Here is an 18,507-nt window from a genome sequence, read left to right as displayed (position 1 = left end):
GGGTGTCGAGGCTTGAGGACTGATTTGGAGATTCCTGAAGATGTCGGCACCATGTGACGAGCAGATGCTGCACGCAAAACCGATGCATGACGAACGGAGTCATCAGTCCTAAGCGCTGGGCCTACAAGGAGAGAGTTATTAATGGGGTGGGGAGAGGGGGAAGAAAAGGTATGTGAAAAAGAAAGAAGGGAGGCGTCAGCAGTAGCATGTTTTCGCTCACCCGCCCTGCTGTTTGCAGCAAGTAAGGCGAACCAGCGACGGCGGATGTGGAAATTCATGGTTGTACGTGGGCTGGGATACTGCCAGGGCGCCCACACCTAGACAGGAGGACCATTCCTCAACTCAACCAAAGCCTTTGTCTCAAAAGCCTAACCGCAAGGCAGCGGTGTTTGGCCGGAAATGCAAATGCATTACCATTTCTACAAGTCGCCACTACGCAAACCGTCACCCCCCGGTAAGGTCTCTTCTTGACGGAACTTAAGGCTAAAGCATCTGTACTCAGATAGGCTTCGAGTTGGATGGAAATTTCGATGAATACGTTTTGGCAAACGATATACAAATCTACGAATAGTGTGGAGAGAAACTATCCAGCTCACCGAGTAATTAAGCCTTGCTCCTTGAACCAACCATTATAAATTCAGGCTCCATATTGAGATGTAAGGATACGAAATCAGCCAAAGAAGACAGATCAATTTGCCAAAAGTGTTTTGCAATTTTCGCGGGTTTCGTATACTGATGTGGGTTTCTCACGGAAAGAGTCTATTCCTCAGACGGGGACGATACTGAGCTTTATTCGGAGAGATTACTGTGCTCGCTGTCGTTGCTCCACAGATTGATGCAGACATTTCGTTCTCCGTTCAACCGACTGCTGGGAAGTTTACCTTAATGCTCCGTTTTATTCTGTTCGTGTTCACATCGTGGTTTTGCCGTTGACCTCGGATGCATTGTACTTGAATGAGGGAGAAGGAAGTGTGATTATATCTGGTTCACCTCCAAACCTTGGTTAAACATTTGTGTTTCGGTGTCCCCAACGGCGTTAAGCTTGTACCTCGCTTGCCATGACTATTCGTCCACGTGTTGACGTAGTTGTTGGGCCTGCCAAACGTTCATGATGACCTTTGGACATGAACTGTGAGCGAAACGCTACACATAGGTGTTGTAACTATGCCTCACACGTCTATCGATTGTTTTGCTGTCACACTGTCAAGCGAGAAACTATCGTATCGTAAAGTGGGTACTGCGGATCGAGACGCTGCCGTGTTGAGATCATATTTTCCGACCAGCTTTTCACTCAAACAATGAATGGAAGCCCTCGTTAAGCCCCCTAATTTAGAAATCAACAGTAACGTTCCTTCCGGTTAAATTAACTATCGCTTGTCCACCGCGGAGTGGAATCCCAGGTCATGGAAGTTGTCCGTGGAATGCTGTGACATGACAATAACGGATCCAGTGATCTCTACCATCCAACTGTCACTTTTTATCACCGAACGTCAATATCTACCGCTTTTGTCCTCTGAGATCCGACTTGATTTCTTGACTCGATGGTTTAAATGCATCCAAAACCAGCCAATGGGTATTTCTCATATTCATGTGTTTCAAACATGGGCTACCTCGGATCACTTACTGAACAGGTCTATTTATCGAATTTGACTTGAGGGACGGTTCACATACTCGAAGTACTTGTTTTCTGGTTGTGTACAGCTTCAATCAATTTCCGCCCCAATATCCCTGGGGTTTATTTGGAATCTTAACCAGTAAAGTGCAAATCCATGCAGGCATAAATGATTTTACTACTCACCAGCAAACGACACTGTACTATTGTGAGCATGACCGGTCAGTAAGCGCAAATGGGGCTCCCGCATACCGCGATTTTGACTCCAGAGATACACTTGTTGCACCAATGAACATCGCGCACCTCGAATGCAGTTCGGGATCAGATATCGGTCAGATCGACTACGTGGCTTTAGTAGCGTCTCGTACTCTTTGTCAGACTACGTGATATTTTAGGATATTCCTGCGCGATTGATGGAATTTCGGTAGACATTCTCACCGATAGGAGTTGGGAACGTGACTTCTCCAACTTGAACCCGAGTGGTGCAAATCAGGAAGAACGAGCGTCCTTAATGGTGTTTGGCGCACTATATCCTACAGCCTGCTTCGCAAAACTCAATTAATGAAGTTTTAAGACCAAACACAAATGTGTTACCATTACATAACTCGAAGTGAGATGCGCACGTTTGGCGGTCGGGGTTTAAGGCTATTCCCGGGCCTCTTTTCTTGTCTTTGTTTGGTTGGGTGGCTTGCCCTCCTAGAAAAGATCCGAAAACACCAGCTGTAGGTAGTGATCAGGAAACGGGACTATATGTCTAAATATCGGCAGGTCGGGTGCGTTTACTATTTGTTGATCTGTTACCTATTGATCTGCTCGCAGAGGTCAACGATCGGTTTGCTAACATTCCAGGAGCCATCATCAGTGCGTACACTGATTACCCAATCAACAACCAGGAAATGGCACTAGAACCTCCGAAAACTTGTATGTAAAGCCGATGTTTTGTCCATATGTCTAGGAAGTGGGTTTCTATATTTTTCAGGTGCTGAGCCTTACAAAGAGCTTCTCAGTCAACTCTTTCACGTGTTTTGTTTCAATCTAGCTTCAGCTACCTTGACCAATGGTACAGTTAGTCTACTGACTTTTGTTCTTTGCTCGTAATAAACAGGTCCAGTTTGACTAGCAATTCTTTATCCTGTTTCCTGTCTTCTTTCAGATACTTTCAAGGTTTCGATTGGGCCGCCATTGCTAAGCAGACACTAGCCACTCCATTCAAAGTCAAGGTAGGTTGCTCGTATTTTCCTCCACTACTGTACCCCACTCATTTTCCCCGTTATGCTAGTCGAACGTATCTTGCAAAGACCGAATGGGCCAACTGCGTGTTGTGCTGACTGTATTTCCTTGATATAATGGTATTTGAGTCTATAAGGATGGTGGACAAACGCGATGATCAGCTGGAAGACTTTCAGTTAGGTTCGCGCTGTTTATTGGGCGACAGGGTTGTTTAAGCGAACTTCTGGATCCCGGGTAAAATCCTTAATTCCTCTCCGTATTGACCGCGAAAACGTCGTAACAACAGTGAGGAACATTCTTCTACGACCCTTTGCAGCAGTGCGCAAACTTTGGTGTTTACACACTGAGTCGGAGCACTTGACGAAACAAAAGTTAAGACGCTCGCACTAACATTCCGCACTCGTTCTTGACAGGATGGCTCTCCGCCCAACGGTTTGAAGAGGGCGATTTCCTATTGTCGCAGTGTTCGTTACTTGGACCCCTCATTTTATCATCATGGTGAATTTCACCATTAGAACCTACCCTGGTGGCTAGAAGACAATAGAATGAATGCACTGTACAATGTTTCTCGAGTTTGTAGTGCTGACATACTCTACTCGCACCAGTGTGTGAGTAAACGAGCTTTCACTCTACCCTATTACCATTAACGGTTAGTGTGGCCGGGTTCCCGCTGTACTTGAATATTTTACTTTAAAAGGTGTTGTCTGCGTAACCTCCTGCACGCCATGCACCCTTTTTGAGTGGACCATGCTGTTGTGTAGTTGGCATTGCCTAAGTCTTCGTCAATAAATTTGCGTGGTCATTCCAACAACGCTCAACAGCTTTCGTGGGCCTGGAAAGAACTCTGAATTCGTGAAAAAACTCTTCTTGGTCTTAAGCTATTCATGAATAGGGAGAGTTGAAATCCGCGAAATAGCCACATCTCTTTGGCTGCTTCATTAAGTTCTTATCAGGATAATAGTCTCTACCAAGCGGGCTCTCTTGGAATGGTGGTTCTGGTGAAGCACAACCGCTTTAGTGTGGATACCCCCGAGCGATACCGCATCTTTTGTTGTTCGGCCTCCCAAAATCCACTGAACCGTCCTCTACTTTGAACCCCCTGATGGAACCGAAATTTAGCCGATATAAATTAAAACTAACAAAGGCCACCTATTCATCCAGTTGTCTTTTCATTTGCTTGTGAAACAAGACAGGAGCGAGTTCGGTAGATTCCCCTGTTACCTTTTTCCTTCGCTTATTACATGAAAGTACTTTTATTAATGTCCGCTTATTTTTCTGTAAATCAGATGTACACTATTACTCGGATACTAGTACTGTTTGAAGAACGCGATCGTACGGAGCTTTGTCGTACCAAGCAGATATGAAAAGTGTTCAACCAAAGAGATTGAAAGACTGTCTGCAGTGTTTTGTGGCGAACCACGATTAATCACCGTGGAAGAAGCAGCATCATAAAAAACTGGATGGAATTAGGGGACGTACTGAAGTTTCAAACCTACTCAAGTACTACCTTCATGGTGAGAGAAAGCTAGTTTAGTTAGATTCCGACAATCCGACCACCATGGATTCACGGAGATCAGCTCTACCCTGGTTTTTGAGTTACCAGTTACGGAAGGCTTCCTTTAAAAAACTGGATGGAATTAGGGGACGTACTGAAGTTTCAAACCTACTCAAGTACTACCTTCATGGTGAGAGAAAGCTAGTTTAGTTAGATTCCGACAATCCGACCACCATGGATTCACGGAGATCAGCTCTACCCCGGTTTTTGAGTTACGGATAGGCTTCCTTTTAAAGATATCTTTTTTTTCGGAAACAGGTCAGAAATTAGGCGGTTTACTTAGGTTTCCTCCACATGTTATAAGCCTAATCGTGCAATAGAAAGAACTATTCCGAAGGATGTTACTTAGCGTGAAAGTCCATCATATCTGACGTTTTACGTTACCGATCTACACGTTTGCTCTGTGGTTAATGCACCTATGACGTGAACCGGTCTTATTAGGGGCGCTTCTTGGTGTGGTGTTCACTACATCTCGTGAGAAGGTGTGCGTATGTTCATTTAAGAGCGCGCGTTCGACAAAACTGACCATGTATAATCTGGGCTCTGTCACACGTGACAAGGCATTGTCCAGTTGCTCTACAGGTCGAAAGTGATTACATCAACTTCACTCAGTCAGCGGTAGCTGTCCTTTAAACAGTAGATGAGGGCGATTACAGTGTGCGTCAGAAAAACTTGTCAAATAATTTCACCGTCAAATCATTAGCTTGTTTCACCTTAAATAAATCGTGAATTCGCGTATCTGTTCGCGGAGATGCGCCTTGGAAGCCTGAAAGGTATCGACATCGTTTTTGCAATCTCCGCTTTCAGACTACTATGATATAGTCAGTAGGATCGCTGGTCATTTCCCATGGCACCGTGTTTCTGACGAACTAAGGAACAATTTCCGGTTTTGTCCAATGAATGGGCTTTATATTACTTTGGGTCTTTGAGTGAAATCACCTGATAATAGAGGCCCCAATGCCTGAACTGTTCTTCTTCCGCTAACGAGATTCATAATGGAATTTGAATAATTACACGGTGTCGAGCTCTCCTATAGCCTCAGAAAGAAATTGATCACCTCCACAAAACCAAACTTAGCACACAAAACGTTTCCACAAATCGGGTATCCTCAAATCAAACCGATTGGACCATATGCGATTGATTGCTTGCTTTGTTGTCCTTACTCGAAACACTCATGCACGTACACTCTCCGGTTGTCTTTCAGTTGAATGGACCTTTGGACTATTCCAACTTCGATCGGTTCACAATGGATGAACAGGAACCGCCGGATGAATTATCGGGATGGGATGCTGACTTTTAATGGTGATGTACGATGACAATCTCACTCCTCCCATACGGTGGTTGGTCTCCTTGATAACTGCAACATCCCCACAGGACTTAACTGCTGCTGACTAGTTCTTTCATGGTCATGTATAAATATATCCCTCGCCCTTTTGACACTCATAGTTCGATTTCGATTTTATGTACTTACAGGATTATGGGGCTGTGCAAGCTTCGTTTTTTTTTTGCTCGAAGCCCACCCCCATACGCACACATTGCAAAGTGCTTCCAGTCTGCTGCGTTACAAATCTTATTGAGCACCCGATTATCTTTGTACAACGAGATTTTGCCAACCCACAGTACATAGGTCTCTGAAGCAGTTCCGTGTACGACAGTCCACGGTGTCAAGCGCACTCTGGTCAACAAACCCCTATTTTGCGCCACTCTCTTATTCTGTGATTTATCGCCATGTTCCTCTGTTATTTTTCTTGTTGTACAGAAGACCTGGTTGTGATCCGTGCCGTTCATTTCTCGCCCCTGGCGTAATACTTAGCCTCACGCCTCTCAATTCACGTGATCAACCGGGTACAGCAGCATTACTGAGAAGCGTTGTCCCGACTGCTTCGACCACCCCCTCTTCTAGATATTGTTTGCCTTTCCAGATTATTCAGTCTGGTACAAGACATCTTCCTGTTACTCTCAGATTGAGTCACATTATTCTTGTTTTACTCGTTCCATTTTGCTTCACCGTTATTCGCCTGCTGATACGATAGAGTTGTGAGCGTATTGTGCTCACAGCTGCCAAAATGTCATATTCTCATTTTGACCATTCTTGTTCCTGAAGTCATGGTTGTTGAAAAAAATCGCTAAACACGATGCAGGAGGATTACGCGGTTCGGTTCTGTGAAGGTTTTTGGATAGGTGAATACCTCTGTTTGGTGGTCTTCAAAGGGATGTGTCCTAGCTCTGGTTCCTGATACAAACTGATCTCCGTTATGAACACAGTCAAAGGAGACGGATTTTTCTGTCTGCACTTCCTTTTGCCTATGTTCAAATGGCCAGTAGTAGGTTTCCTGACGAACGTTTCCCAGGCGACAAGGGCTACTAATCTACAACTGCAGGCATGTGTACACACACATGGGAATAAAAGTCCCATTAGATTGAGATCCAGTTAGTAATCCAAGAGGTGCGCGAAAGCCAATTACAAGCGGTGTTTGAAGTGAGACACCGCTCTTAGTTGAGGATTGACTGACCTTACTGTCTCCCATCTATGTGGAATCCAATGATTCCTGGGGCTGGCGTTTACTCAACAAACATCGCCATCAGTGTCTCATGTTACTTTGAAGTCATTATAGTGTTCACCGAAGCCATTCGATGTAGGTGTGAACCAGTTATTGATTTGTCTACTCTGACGTCGTCGGTGGTATTCACGAGTTACAGCCACGTCTTTAATATGAACATCGTGGGTGCGTGAGGACCATGCTTCATATTTGCAGCTCTCAAGCTGTGGGACTCAGGCCAGGATGTAGAAGAACTGATGGTTACAACTCATGAATCTCGTTAAGAACTGACCACTTATGGCTTATTCACTGTTTCACGTCAGCCACAACATACCACCTCGTGTAAAATGGATGCAACGTCTTCTACTTGCTATTAGGGGAGATTTTGTCCTCAAAGGTGTGTTCTCGGAGGCGATCTCTGTGGTTTTCGTGACCTCTCGACAAAAAGATTAAGCCTCTTAAGTGTCTCCGGGACACACTCATATCTTTACCATATCTGGTTAAAGTTTCAAACCAATGGCTTGAACATTACCAACTCATCAGGTAGAACGGATTGCTATTCGGTCACATTGTCCTCTCAGTAGAGCACACTGGCGAAACGGGCCAAAATAATACCGTTGTAGATGTGCGTACTTTGTGGGAAATGTGAAATCAAGTCATCCAAAAAATGCACTCAATTCCCAAAAAGCAGAATTTAGCTACATTTGGTGGAAAATGGTTTTTTAAACACCTGACTATTTTCTGCTAACAGAAATTTGCAAAAGACCCCAGCAGCTACTAAATTGGCGGGGGCCTCTCCACAATGTGTGTTTTGTATCCAGTGTGTGCTGACAAAAGTTAGTGCACACTAACGTCTGAAGAAGTTTCCCGGTTTTATCGGCTTACAGTTATTTGATTCAAGGAGTTATGATAGTGAACAGTGATCCCCAAAAGGCCTGAAATGTGGACAGGCTTAACAATCTGACCCAGACAATACAAGGTACTTCCATATATATATATATATATATATATATATACATTATACGCCAGTACTCTACAACGTCCAGGTACCCCGGACTTACCTATATGATAAATACCATCCTGCACCGCCAAACTAATGATTGTAGCACAATCGAGCCCGACTGTTCGTCCAAGAAACTGTCGTCTCGATAAGTCGGTAAAAGTAATTGGGTTTCTTCGCTTTGTAAAAAGCCATTGTGTAAGCAAACTATTCCTCGCAGACCCCTGGAAAACCTCGCCTAATCTCATATTGACAAAAATATACATAGATGAAACCAGTATGTGTACGAGTCGCCGGACCCAAATCACATGCGAGTTTTAAAACACAAAGTACCATCTTGCCCTGACAGGGATCCATAGGGTAAAAGTTGATCAAAATACGCCATAGTAGCCTGATACGAAACGCAGAACATCCCTATGAAGAAGGTCTAGCTATTCATCCACAATCAGCACATGTCAGCCAAAGTGATGGCCACCAAATATCTGCCATCTGGACAGCATCGGTCAACAGTAATAAGAAAAATGAGGGTGGACATGTTGCACCCTCAACCTCCGCACAAACCACCTGTCCAAACTTGAACTGTAGGGAATCGACTGTGCCACGTTGGGCACATTTTTTCTGGTCTATCTGGTTTCGCTCAATTTGCCCCCAATAAGGGTTGCTGTGAACACGGAGACAAGCTACAGATGCGCTGGTTTGTCAAGTGATACAATTCACTAGTTACCTAAATCGGTGCTACCTACAGGATAATGTTCTCCATCTGACAAGAAGATGATATCAGTACTCCCTCATAGGTTCAGCCCAAGTGGTTTGAGTCAAGGATACAATGATTTACATCGTGAACCAACAGTACAGTATGGTACCAGCGATGATTCTTCGTGGGGCATTGAATGACCGACAGTTTTCTAAGTATACGGATGTGCTGGCCTCAACAAGAGGGGTTATTCGTCCCCAACTGGAGTGGAGGGTATCTTTCAGGACATTAGTGTATGCCCCAGTCCCTCGTAATGACATATTCCAAAATAGGTGACAAGAAAAAATAAATTCACTTTGACCCAACAGGCCATAGCAAACAACTTAGCACCAAGGCCAGGGAGAAGTTCGGCCACGACTGAGTCCTCAAAAACAGAAATATTACTGAAGCTTTTTCAATCAAAAGCATTGAATACGGGGGACCCTAATAACATGCATTGCCTGTTTTGTTGTTTGATTTGGTGTAGGAGCCCTGGTTGTCCACCTGAGAGGATTCTTCACTAATGTATAAAGCGACTTGGTTATCCCGAGCTGCGACTAAACAACCCTCTAGCGAGTTACTTTAGAAAAAGCAGTCCTGTACACATTCTGTGGTATCGGTTTACACAAACCTTAGGTACAGTACCGCTTACGAAAGAAAGTAAACAATATCAGACTGAATTCGGATACAGTCCGAACATTCTGCTGGGGGACTTCACAACGGGACCTCCATTAGGGTTTTGAACATCCTGTTCATATCCCACTGGTTTGGAGTGGCTGAGTACTCATCGACCTCGTTATGGCAGCTAAGCAAGGAATGCACCTGATCCGAAATGGCATCGTGCTAACCCGACCAGCCGGTGGTATGGTATCTGGACGCCCCTACCCCCCAAAGGCAGTAGTGAGGAGTTCACTAGTGATCAAGACACATGGTCCCGCCAACCGCACAAATGCGGCCTGCTGTTGGCCTCAAGATTCCGCTCCCCAAATGCAGACATGCCAGGACAGAAGAGCATGGGCTGTAGTTCAAACGTGACGATTAGCTCTAAACGTTCTCTGATGTTGACATCACACGCGTAAACATTCTCCACCGTGCCAAACAGAAGACGCATGTCACACTCAACCCATTTTGTAACTTAACCAACGCATTTTTACTTATCTTTGTTGCCCGCTACAAAGTGCACATGAATATACCGTTTCGATAAACGGAAATGTCCGTTCCAAATAGTTAGTTGACGATAATCAGGCTGGTTTCTAAAGTAGATAACCCATTCAACAGTGGGCATAGTTTAACTTCCAGACCCTCAGATGGTACTCACAATGCTTGGAAATTCCGTGGTATATGATACTGTGTAACCAACAAGCTAGATATACTCAGACAAACGCGCATTTGCAAGTTAATTTGGTTGTGACTGGAAGCCCAGTTGAAATCCACCAGAATCTCGTTTATGTTTTTTTTCCAACCAAATTAACTGCACAGGGACATCTCGTGATCCACGTGGAACGATATTCACAGTTTCAAGGTCTTTCCGACACCCCATATCAAAATCAATGAAAACTTGGGATAATCCAGGTAGATCTAGTAGTCGAACACCCATCAAAATCGCTTATCAATTGAACGGGAAGATGCTGAAGAACGAAGTGTGTCAACCACAGTAAACCGATTTATTGGTGAACAGGTAATCTCGTGGGCGTCCTGATGACAAGATTGGTTATCTGTGGATTCTAAACGAGGTTGATATGATCGATGCAGCCAGGGGGAAGTGTTGTTCGTTAGTAAACAGTGTTTCCATTCTGATTCATGTGTAATTCATGAAACACTAGGTTCCATAAGACAAAGAACATGATAACTCGTTTTTTTCCTGAGGAGATGAGTATATTGCATGCATATCTTCAACAGAGGAGATCTACTACCAAAGTCACTCAATACAACTATGCGGAGTTCATGATAACCAATCCCATTGAAATGGAAGATATTCTTAGGCTTCTGGTGTTCACAGGACCGATAATTGACCCACTGAGAACTCCTGGGCATTCTCTTCTTCGCCCAGTATTTTAGACAGTGGCAAATGATAGTCGTATTTTCTCGCTGGCAACATTTTCTCAATTCCGTATGACGAATTTTACCCTTCTTTCTATTAGCCCTAGTGTTTCGGTGACGGACCAGACTGAACACACAGTGGATATGGTTTACCTCATAGGGAGGATGCTAATTCTCTGGAATTAAAGGTTGTTAAATGTAAGTATGACGACATTACATAGGTCTTAGCATGTTCAGTCCCTTCTAAATAATCCAACCCTGCGAAAAAGTTGTACATCCTATTCTTAGGAACGAATTTACGCGTGCGCACGTGTAAGAGCATACACTCATTGGCATGTATGTCTTTGCCGCGTTCACTTACGCAGTGCACTCGGAACGTCAGGTACAAAATGAAGCGAAACACTGAGCGCATAAAAGCTGAACTCTCACCGGTAATAATACGCGCGTTTTACGATTCAGCATGAGGGCTCGCAGTGGACTACTATCCTCAAATAGGGAGACTGAGGTTTCCTTTTAATGAACGTTGTTCCTCCGAACTTTGTCAACAAATGAAATCACTCTAACGTTTAGCCTTTGATACTATCAAATGTCATGCCTAAGTTCAATTCATGTGGATATTGTAACCCCGTTAAATGAAGAGGTTGACTGGACTCACTTTGTATTTGTTCTGGGGATCAGAATGATACAGATGAATAAGTGTCATACAAAACACTTAGGCACGTTCCCTCTGCTGACTCGCCAGTCTGTTGTATCTGGTGCTGGCACAACTCCAGCGCCTAATGCCGGAAAAAAAGACACAAAAAGGAACACAACAGCCATATTCCGAACAAGCGAGTGCGGGTGTGGGAGCGTGAGTGCATGCGAGTGCAAAGTATAACGGTCTCAAGCCATTTATTGGAGGGACATTGTCTAACTTGGTCCGATGCTGACGCACGCGGTCTGGCCTTGGTACGAGGCTGCGACGCGCTGCATATTGAGGGCGCTGTCTGACCTTGATCAAAGCAGATTCGCACTGTCTGGGTTTGATACAAGGCTGTGAGGCGCTGAATATTGAGGGGGCGTTTTCTGTCTGGTCAAAATCCGGAGGAGCTGAGAGACTCAGTGGATTTCGGGCATTCAGTGGTCACTTTCAGGAATCTGGCCTTCCTGGTAGAACCTCAGAGAGAAGTGGAACTACAAAATTGTTAGATATCATTTAGTTTACTGAGTGACTGGCTATGACAAATGTAGAAAACTTGCATCCGAATAAATGCTTTGACTATGCAAACCAATGCTCCAAAGTTGAAAAGTCAAAATGAAATTCACTCTGGCGATTCTTAATTCGAGCAAGCGTTATTTTCCCCAATTTCAGTGTCTTCACAAACTGATCGCCGATCAGGCGTTTGCATCTAATAGAGTATCACTCCAAGGCCTATCCGCTTGCAGCCACATTTGTCTTTAATCAAGTCTCATCCAGCCACTTTAGTCCCAGCCACTATTCACTCACACACTATGTAGGCGTAAACCACACATTGTCATTTCGGATCATGATGTGCTTGTTTGTGGCCCAGTGATCTATTTGAGCTGTAGTGAATGATTTAGTGAACTGTTCCCTGTCACAATAGACTAACCGTTCAGCCAGTCCGGTGGTTATTCAAGCTCCGCATTGACCCGAGAGTGATATCCCTTTAAGTCACCTGTTTTTATCATGGATGTTGGAAACAGGCCCCTTGCACTGTGGTTTCGGGACCCCATTGCTATCACCAGAATCAAGGGCACAAGGAGTGAACGTGGACAGAGCCACCCCCATGAAGGCCGTATATAACAGGGTTGAAACTGAGGCTGGCGGTGAACCATTGCCACCCCCAGTGCACCTCAGCCATTGAGACGGCAACGAAACAGGCTGACTCACTGGGCTATGACCATTTGGGTGGGGTTGAGGCATACGTTGAATATTGTTGAGACAAAGTGACCTCTGTGAGGCAAATCCAGTTGAAGAATATCATAAACGAAAGGTTAGTTTCACTATGGCATTGACGACTATGCAATCTACCAGCGAGTTCAGTTCGTCGTTTAAATAGAACATGAGAGTGATGGGAACTCGGGGGGCTGCCTGTCTGACGCAACTAGTAGTGGACTGTCGGAGAGGGATATGTCAAACATGTCCACTAAAATAAAGTTATGCTAGTATTCGTTTACGTTTGCCTCGCTGATACTACACTTCTCAGAAAAAATAGCGGGTGAACAAAAGTTGGGTAACAGTCGCTTTCTAGCTTATTAAATTGCAATTCACAAGGAAACATCTAAACTAAATCCGGAGTATATAGCTCTCCTGTTGCTGTTGTTGCTGTTACCGGCACATCTTACAGTGAGAGAGAGCTTAAAAATTACTTTATTTGTGAGCCCCATCAATGGCGAAACCGGTCGGGGGCTGTGAAAAATTTTCCAGCAACCATATTTGCAGTACATTACGTTTATGCAATAATTCAATGAGGAGAATTATAGCCAAAAAGACTATGTAGAAACACGACGTCTTATTTGACCCCAGGTTACGGCAACGTATAGCGATACGATCTTTGTAAGTTTGAGTTCTAGTTTCTATCCCAAATGGATGAGAGAAACAGGCTATCGGTCGACCTCAGTTTTGTCCAAAGTTGACACTTTTGACTGTTTTTCACAAGGTTGTAGATGGGACTAGGATATGAGGGAAACCGTAACACAGATTCTGTTCTAGTTTGGAGAATCGGCCCATAGATGCTCATCCAGAGTCGTGAATACCCCAAAGATTTCAGCCGGTGGTTCCCATAAGTCCCAAATGGCATATGTCCCGATATGCCAAAAGTGGCCGTCGTAGTATTTCGAAGCTGGCGATCCCAAGTTTGTGCCCATAACATCAGTTGCGACGTGTCGTAGCAGGTAGAAATAATAACCTGGCATCCGAAATTCGACTTGCATCGTTGCGGGCTGTCGTATTACACAAAATCGGCGTAAAGAATCACCAATTTCGGAATTTCGTACCGCTCAGTTCCACTGAAATTTCACTTACACATATGTGGTCCAGGTTCTGGATATTCTCATTTGTTCAAACGTTGGTAGGAGGAGAAATTCCTAAACTGTATCGCGTTTTACTTTTCGCCCGATTTTGCGACTCGTCGAGATCCCTCGAAGTTCAAAATTTGTCCACATTCATTTTTGCTTTATTCGGCCAGCTGCACGCTACGGTTACAATACAGGGAAGGAGGTTATTAGTTTACAATTCTTAACTACTAACTGTCGTGCAGTAGTCAATTTATTCGATAGCTTTACTGTCGCGATGAGGTGCTCTAGAATTTAGTTGTCATATTCATGTGTAAGCAATGCTAGAAGAACAGGAATATTCAGTTCTTCACAACAGTTTATTTGAAACAATGTTTTTGGGACACATGACCCGCCGAATGCCACGGATAGTTTGTTTTCGTGAGCACAAATATGGATGATTCAGAAGCACTTCATTACTCGCTGCATGTTATCGCACAATTAATTAGCAAGCAAGGAAACCTACAACGATTTTAGCTATGAAAGTCTAATCCACAGACATGTGGTGAATTTTGAACTAGCTCACTGTTAAAGTCTGTCCAGTGGATTCCATGCTTGAAAATAAGGCTGACAAATAAAGTCCCATCTCTCATATCTGAGTGATATCCCACACGTTTTTAGTGAACGGGCAGCGGTTATTAATATTCCATTGAATATGCACTACAGTTACATGATTGTCACGTAAAAGTCTGGCCATATGTTGTATACTGATCAAAACTCAGCTTCGTATAATGGTAGTTCCACGGCACTAAAACTGGCTCCCCTTTGGTACCCATTGATGCAGCTTTCTTGACACCTTCAGCCAGTTGCAGCGGGAAACGAGATAACTTTAATGCTACAGTATTTCCACCAGTTACTGGAACTAATTTCAGAAACTCCTCAGTCCTCTCAAAACTCGAAGACTGTGTCCAGCATTAACAGACAGGGTAGATGGGCCATGTGTTACACATGCCAAGTTACCGCCTGCAGAATAGAGCGCTATTTCCGTGTCCAGTTCGGGGTGACGGAAACCTAGGAGTGCGCGGACGTCGACCTGAAGAACGGTATGAAGGAAGTTGCAAGAGTTTTCCACTGTTCAGCTTCTAGGATGGGGTCCAAGTGACTCTGTGCTTGGTTGGAGACACTGACCAGAACTGCGGCTTACCAAGGTCAGCAGTTTCTATTCAGATCGTCAGACTGAGCGTTGGGTGTATGGAGACCTTTTCTCGGTTAACTCTAGGTTCCCTTGTCCCATTTTTTTCATTTCATCATAAGACTTGATTCAAATAAATTCAGATGGATTCACGGCAGTGAAGCAAGGCCATTTTCATTGATTGTTGCTGTCAGTGATGATGATGATGGTGACATTCTCTGGCTTTCTTATAACTGTGCATCACCTGGAAAGACATAAGACCAAAATGCTGAGGACCTGTGCTTTTAATAATGAGCAGCCTCTTAGTGATTGGCAGTTAAAGAGTCCTTTCTACTAAACACCTAAGCAGCTAGTGTCTGTGTCGCCTCATTGAAATGTTCATTTTGGACTTCATTTCTGACACAAAAACTACCCGATAGCAACTTGCCATATGTGTTTCATTAGCCCAGCCAATAGAATAGCTACCCGTGGTAACACGGCCTAGTCTTAAGCTACTAGCCGGAAAACTGAGAGTTCAAAACTCCCTGGAGATTCGTGGGACGCCCACTGTTGGCAATTCCCAATAATGATGAGATTGAGGTTCTTCAGCATAGCCTGACTTCACCTACAAAATGCATTTTCGACTGACACTTCAAAATCTCTCCTCTCTACATTAGGCAAAACCACTCTCCGGAAAGGCTTGAGTTCTTCCTTATAGAAACACAAGGAAGCAGTCCCGAACCGGTACATCCAGACAGTTTAATTTTATTCTTTGGATGTTCAAAATGGTGAAAACAATCAAAATCTCCTTACAAGAGTACGATAAAGTTCCAAGAAGTGTTGAGATCGTTAGAAGCAATGCCACACAAAGTTAATCTGGTGTCTTTATGGGGTACATCACTGGCTGGAAAAAATTCATCAGTTGGAATTTTCCGTATGCAACCGATATAGAGGGGGGAGATATAAGGGGGCAGAATATGGGAGGCCAGTAGAACAGCTTTCAATTCTTCAAACTCATATTCTATCCGTATATGAAAACTTCAAGCGTAGGAAGTAATACAGTCCAGTGGAAAACATTGTGGTTGTTTGGGGAAACCTGTGCACCTTCGTTCTTTTGCATGAGATCAAGGGATGCCAGTCCGCGGTGTTTCCCTGACGATACCAGTTCACATTCGGCAGATGTTATTTTCTTTCAAAACCACTATCGGTCAACGCATATTTCAGCCCTGAGAGACAGGCGACAGAGGACAGTGAGGTCCGCCTTCAAATGTGTTCTATTTCAAACAGCACTATGAAATATGTGTTTTTTTCTGAAATGAAAAGGAAAGCGATAAACACTGTCCGAAAATTACTACCTTGAAGAAACGGCATGGGCTTTGTCTACATTTTCTTTGATTTATTCGTCTGGCTTTTCCTGGACACAACGGGGAGATTAGGCTCGTGGTTTGGTGCGAAACTGCCCAGATACTTTGGAGAGTGAGCAAAAAAACTTTTGTACGAAATTTCTCTTGTGTCATGCTGCAAATGGAACATTCCTCGCTGACGTGTCGGCGAGATTGCCCACGGATTTCCGTGTTTGGCGACATCATGCTCTGGGTTGCAGTCAGTATCCTGTCAGTCACCTCGAGCACTCTGACAGCGAAAGAGAAGTTGCAGTTCAAAGTTCCCGGTTGACGTTTAGACTGCTATTGCGTCACCGTTGGAATTGCGCAAACAGATAACCAAAGAGAATTTTTAATCCGAAAGCAGTGGTTTTTTACTAAGGCCTACCCTAAAAGAGGACAGCGTGAATGGCATCCAATAGAGATGTAGTCTTCCTGCTAGGTGTTCGACAGAGTGTCTATAAACCTTCTACAACTGTAGATACTCATATAGTCCAACAAATGGTGAAACAAATTACGTAGTGTTGCAACCCCGTTACCTCAAATTTTACTGCTGTGCTCTTTGACTTTCCTTCTTCCTGACCATAAAACCATTAGATGTCGCAATCGTTTGGCTTTTATTAATTTACAAAGGTTCGTCACTTGCAATGTTGAGTATCGTGATGAACCTTCTAATACTTTGTGTACTTGCGTGCTTCCATGGAGCTGCCGTGGGATTACTGCTCACTCATCATTCTTCATTGCCGTTTCGATTTTGTCAAAAAAGCTCAAAAACAAAAGCCGAATAATTGGACCGTTTTCCTGGTCAACAAACCAAGTAAGCTGGCACCTGGGTATCACTTTAATCGAGCCTTGGCTCGGTACTCATTCACGTATCCGATTGTATGTGAATAGAAACTCATTCCAATCTCTTGAGTGGATGACTCCTACATCATCAGCATTTCGAGGAATAGAAGTCTTCTAGACGAACACAAGAAAGTTTTTAAATGTCTTCCCGGTGGTGTTTGATTTTGTGAGGCACGGTAGCTCACTTCTGCATTGTGACGAGCTATTTAATGTTACCCACGACAGGCCTTTTGCAAGAACATGTGTTTACAGTTTCGGGGTTTTTCGGGCGCAATTATTCAGGTGAGTCTACACTAAAGGGGCAAGCCGGGACACAATCAGGACGTTACTGGGCATCATCAGCATTTCGAGGAATAGAAGTCTTCTAGACGAACACAAGAAAGTTTTTAAATGTCTTCCCGGTGGTGTTTGATTTTGTGAGGCACGGTAGCTCACTTCTGCATTGTGACGAGCTATTTAATGTTACCCACGACAGGCCTTTTGCAAGAACATGTGTTTACAGTTTCGGGGTTTTTCGGGCGCAATTATTCAGGTGAGTCTACACTAAAGGGGCAAGCCGGGACACAATCAGGACCGTTACTGGGCCGTCGTTCCACGAGTCGGGCACATCGCTCAAGCATGAACATGTTCGCTTTTTCAGATGCGTCCAACATACGTTGGTGGAGTAGATGTAGCACGCTCGCCTTGCATGTCAGATGTCCAGGGTTCAAATCCCGACACGGCCATTGGATATGAACTGCTGATGAGCTCTAATAAGAGCAAAATTCGAGACCAGTGCTTTCCTCCCTTTGGTGTGGACTCACTGGAATAATCACGCCAGAACAGGAGGACGAACGGTCAAACAAGAGTGGTGTGACTGTGAACTTGTGTTTAGTTGACCCATGGAACTTCCACGTACTCTTCAAAATAACATCAAACTTTAGTTCTCAACCACACCTTCAAAATACATTTTGCCATGCACCCCAACAAAGACTACCGCATTCCAAATCATCACAGGACACACCAATGATCAAATCAGTTTCCCTGTTTTTTAGGCTACTGTCTTAGGTAAGGTCATGTATTCTGGTATTGTGTTCTTATGGTTTCCAACACTCTAAAATCGAGAAAGCAGGCAGTCCTAGCATTTTTTTGGTGAACCAAAACACACTTTTGCAAGTCTTCTGTCTGTTAGCTTCACTCATATCCGAGTTTTTGCGAATAAAATGAAACGGATATTGACAAAGGTATCAATGGACATACCAATTCATTTGAAGCATGAAACATTAATGAAGAACTCGTATCAAACTGGAGCGATAGGTACCGACACTTGTCTGCAGTAATAGATTTTTCTTTAAGCAGCTACATGAAATGGGGGCAGAGTTCGGACATCTAACATGCGAGGCGATCGCGCTACCAACATTCCAC

General features: G+C 44.0%; 1 protein-coding gene across 1 annotated transcript in view; it reads left to right on the top strand.

Annotated features, from left to right (window-relative positions):
* Positions 1 to 6,581, top strand: part of T265_10499 (hypothetical protein) — a gene marked incomplete at both ends in the record, with an annotated part of 150,856 nt that extends 144,275 nt beyond the window's left edge. Inside the window, 2 exons of the mRNA XM_009176886.1 lie at positions 2,777 to 2,832; positions 5,602 to 6,581. Of these exons, the coding sequence (XP_009175150.1) occupies positions 2,777 to 2,832; positions 5,602 to 5,697 (152 nt within the window). The remainder of the gene's footprint in view (positions 1 to 2,776; positions 2,833 to 5,601) is intronic.
* Between the last annotated feature and the right edge of the window lie 11,926 nt (positions 6,582 to 18,507).

Source organism: Opisthorchis viverrini, assembly GCF_000715545.1.
Source record: "Opisthorchis viverrini unplaced genomic scaffold opera_v5_375, whole genome shotgun sequence".
Lineage (NCBI taxonomy): Eukaryota > Metazoa > Platyhelminthes > Trematoda > Opisthorchiida > Opisthorchiidae > Opisthorchis > Opisthorchis viverrini.
This window is presented reverse-complemented; position numbering and strand designations above follow the sequence as displayed.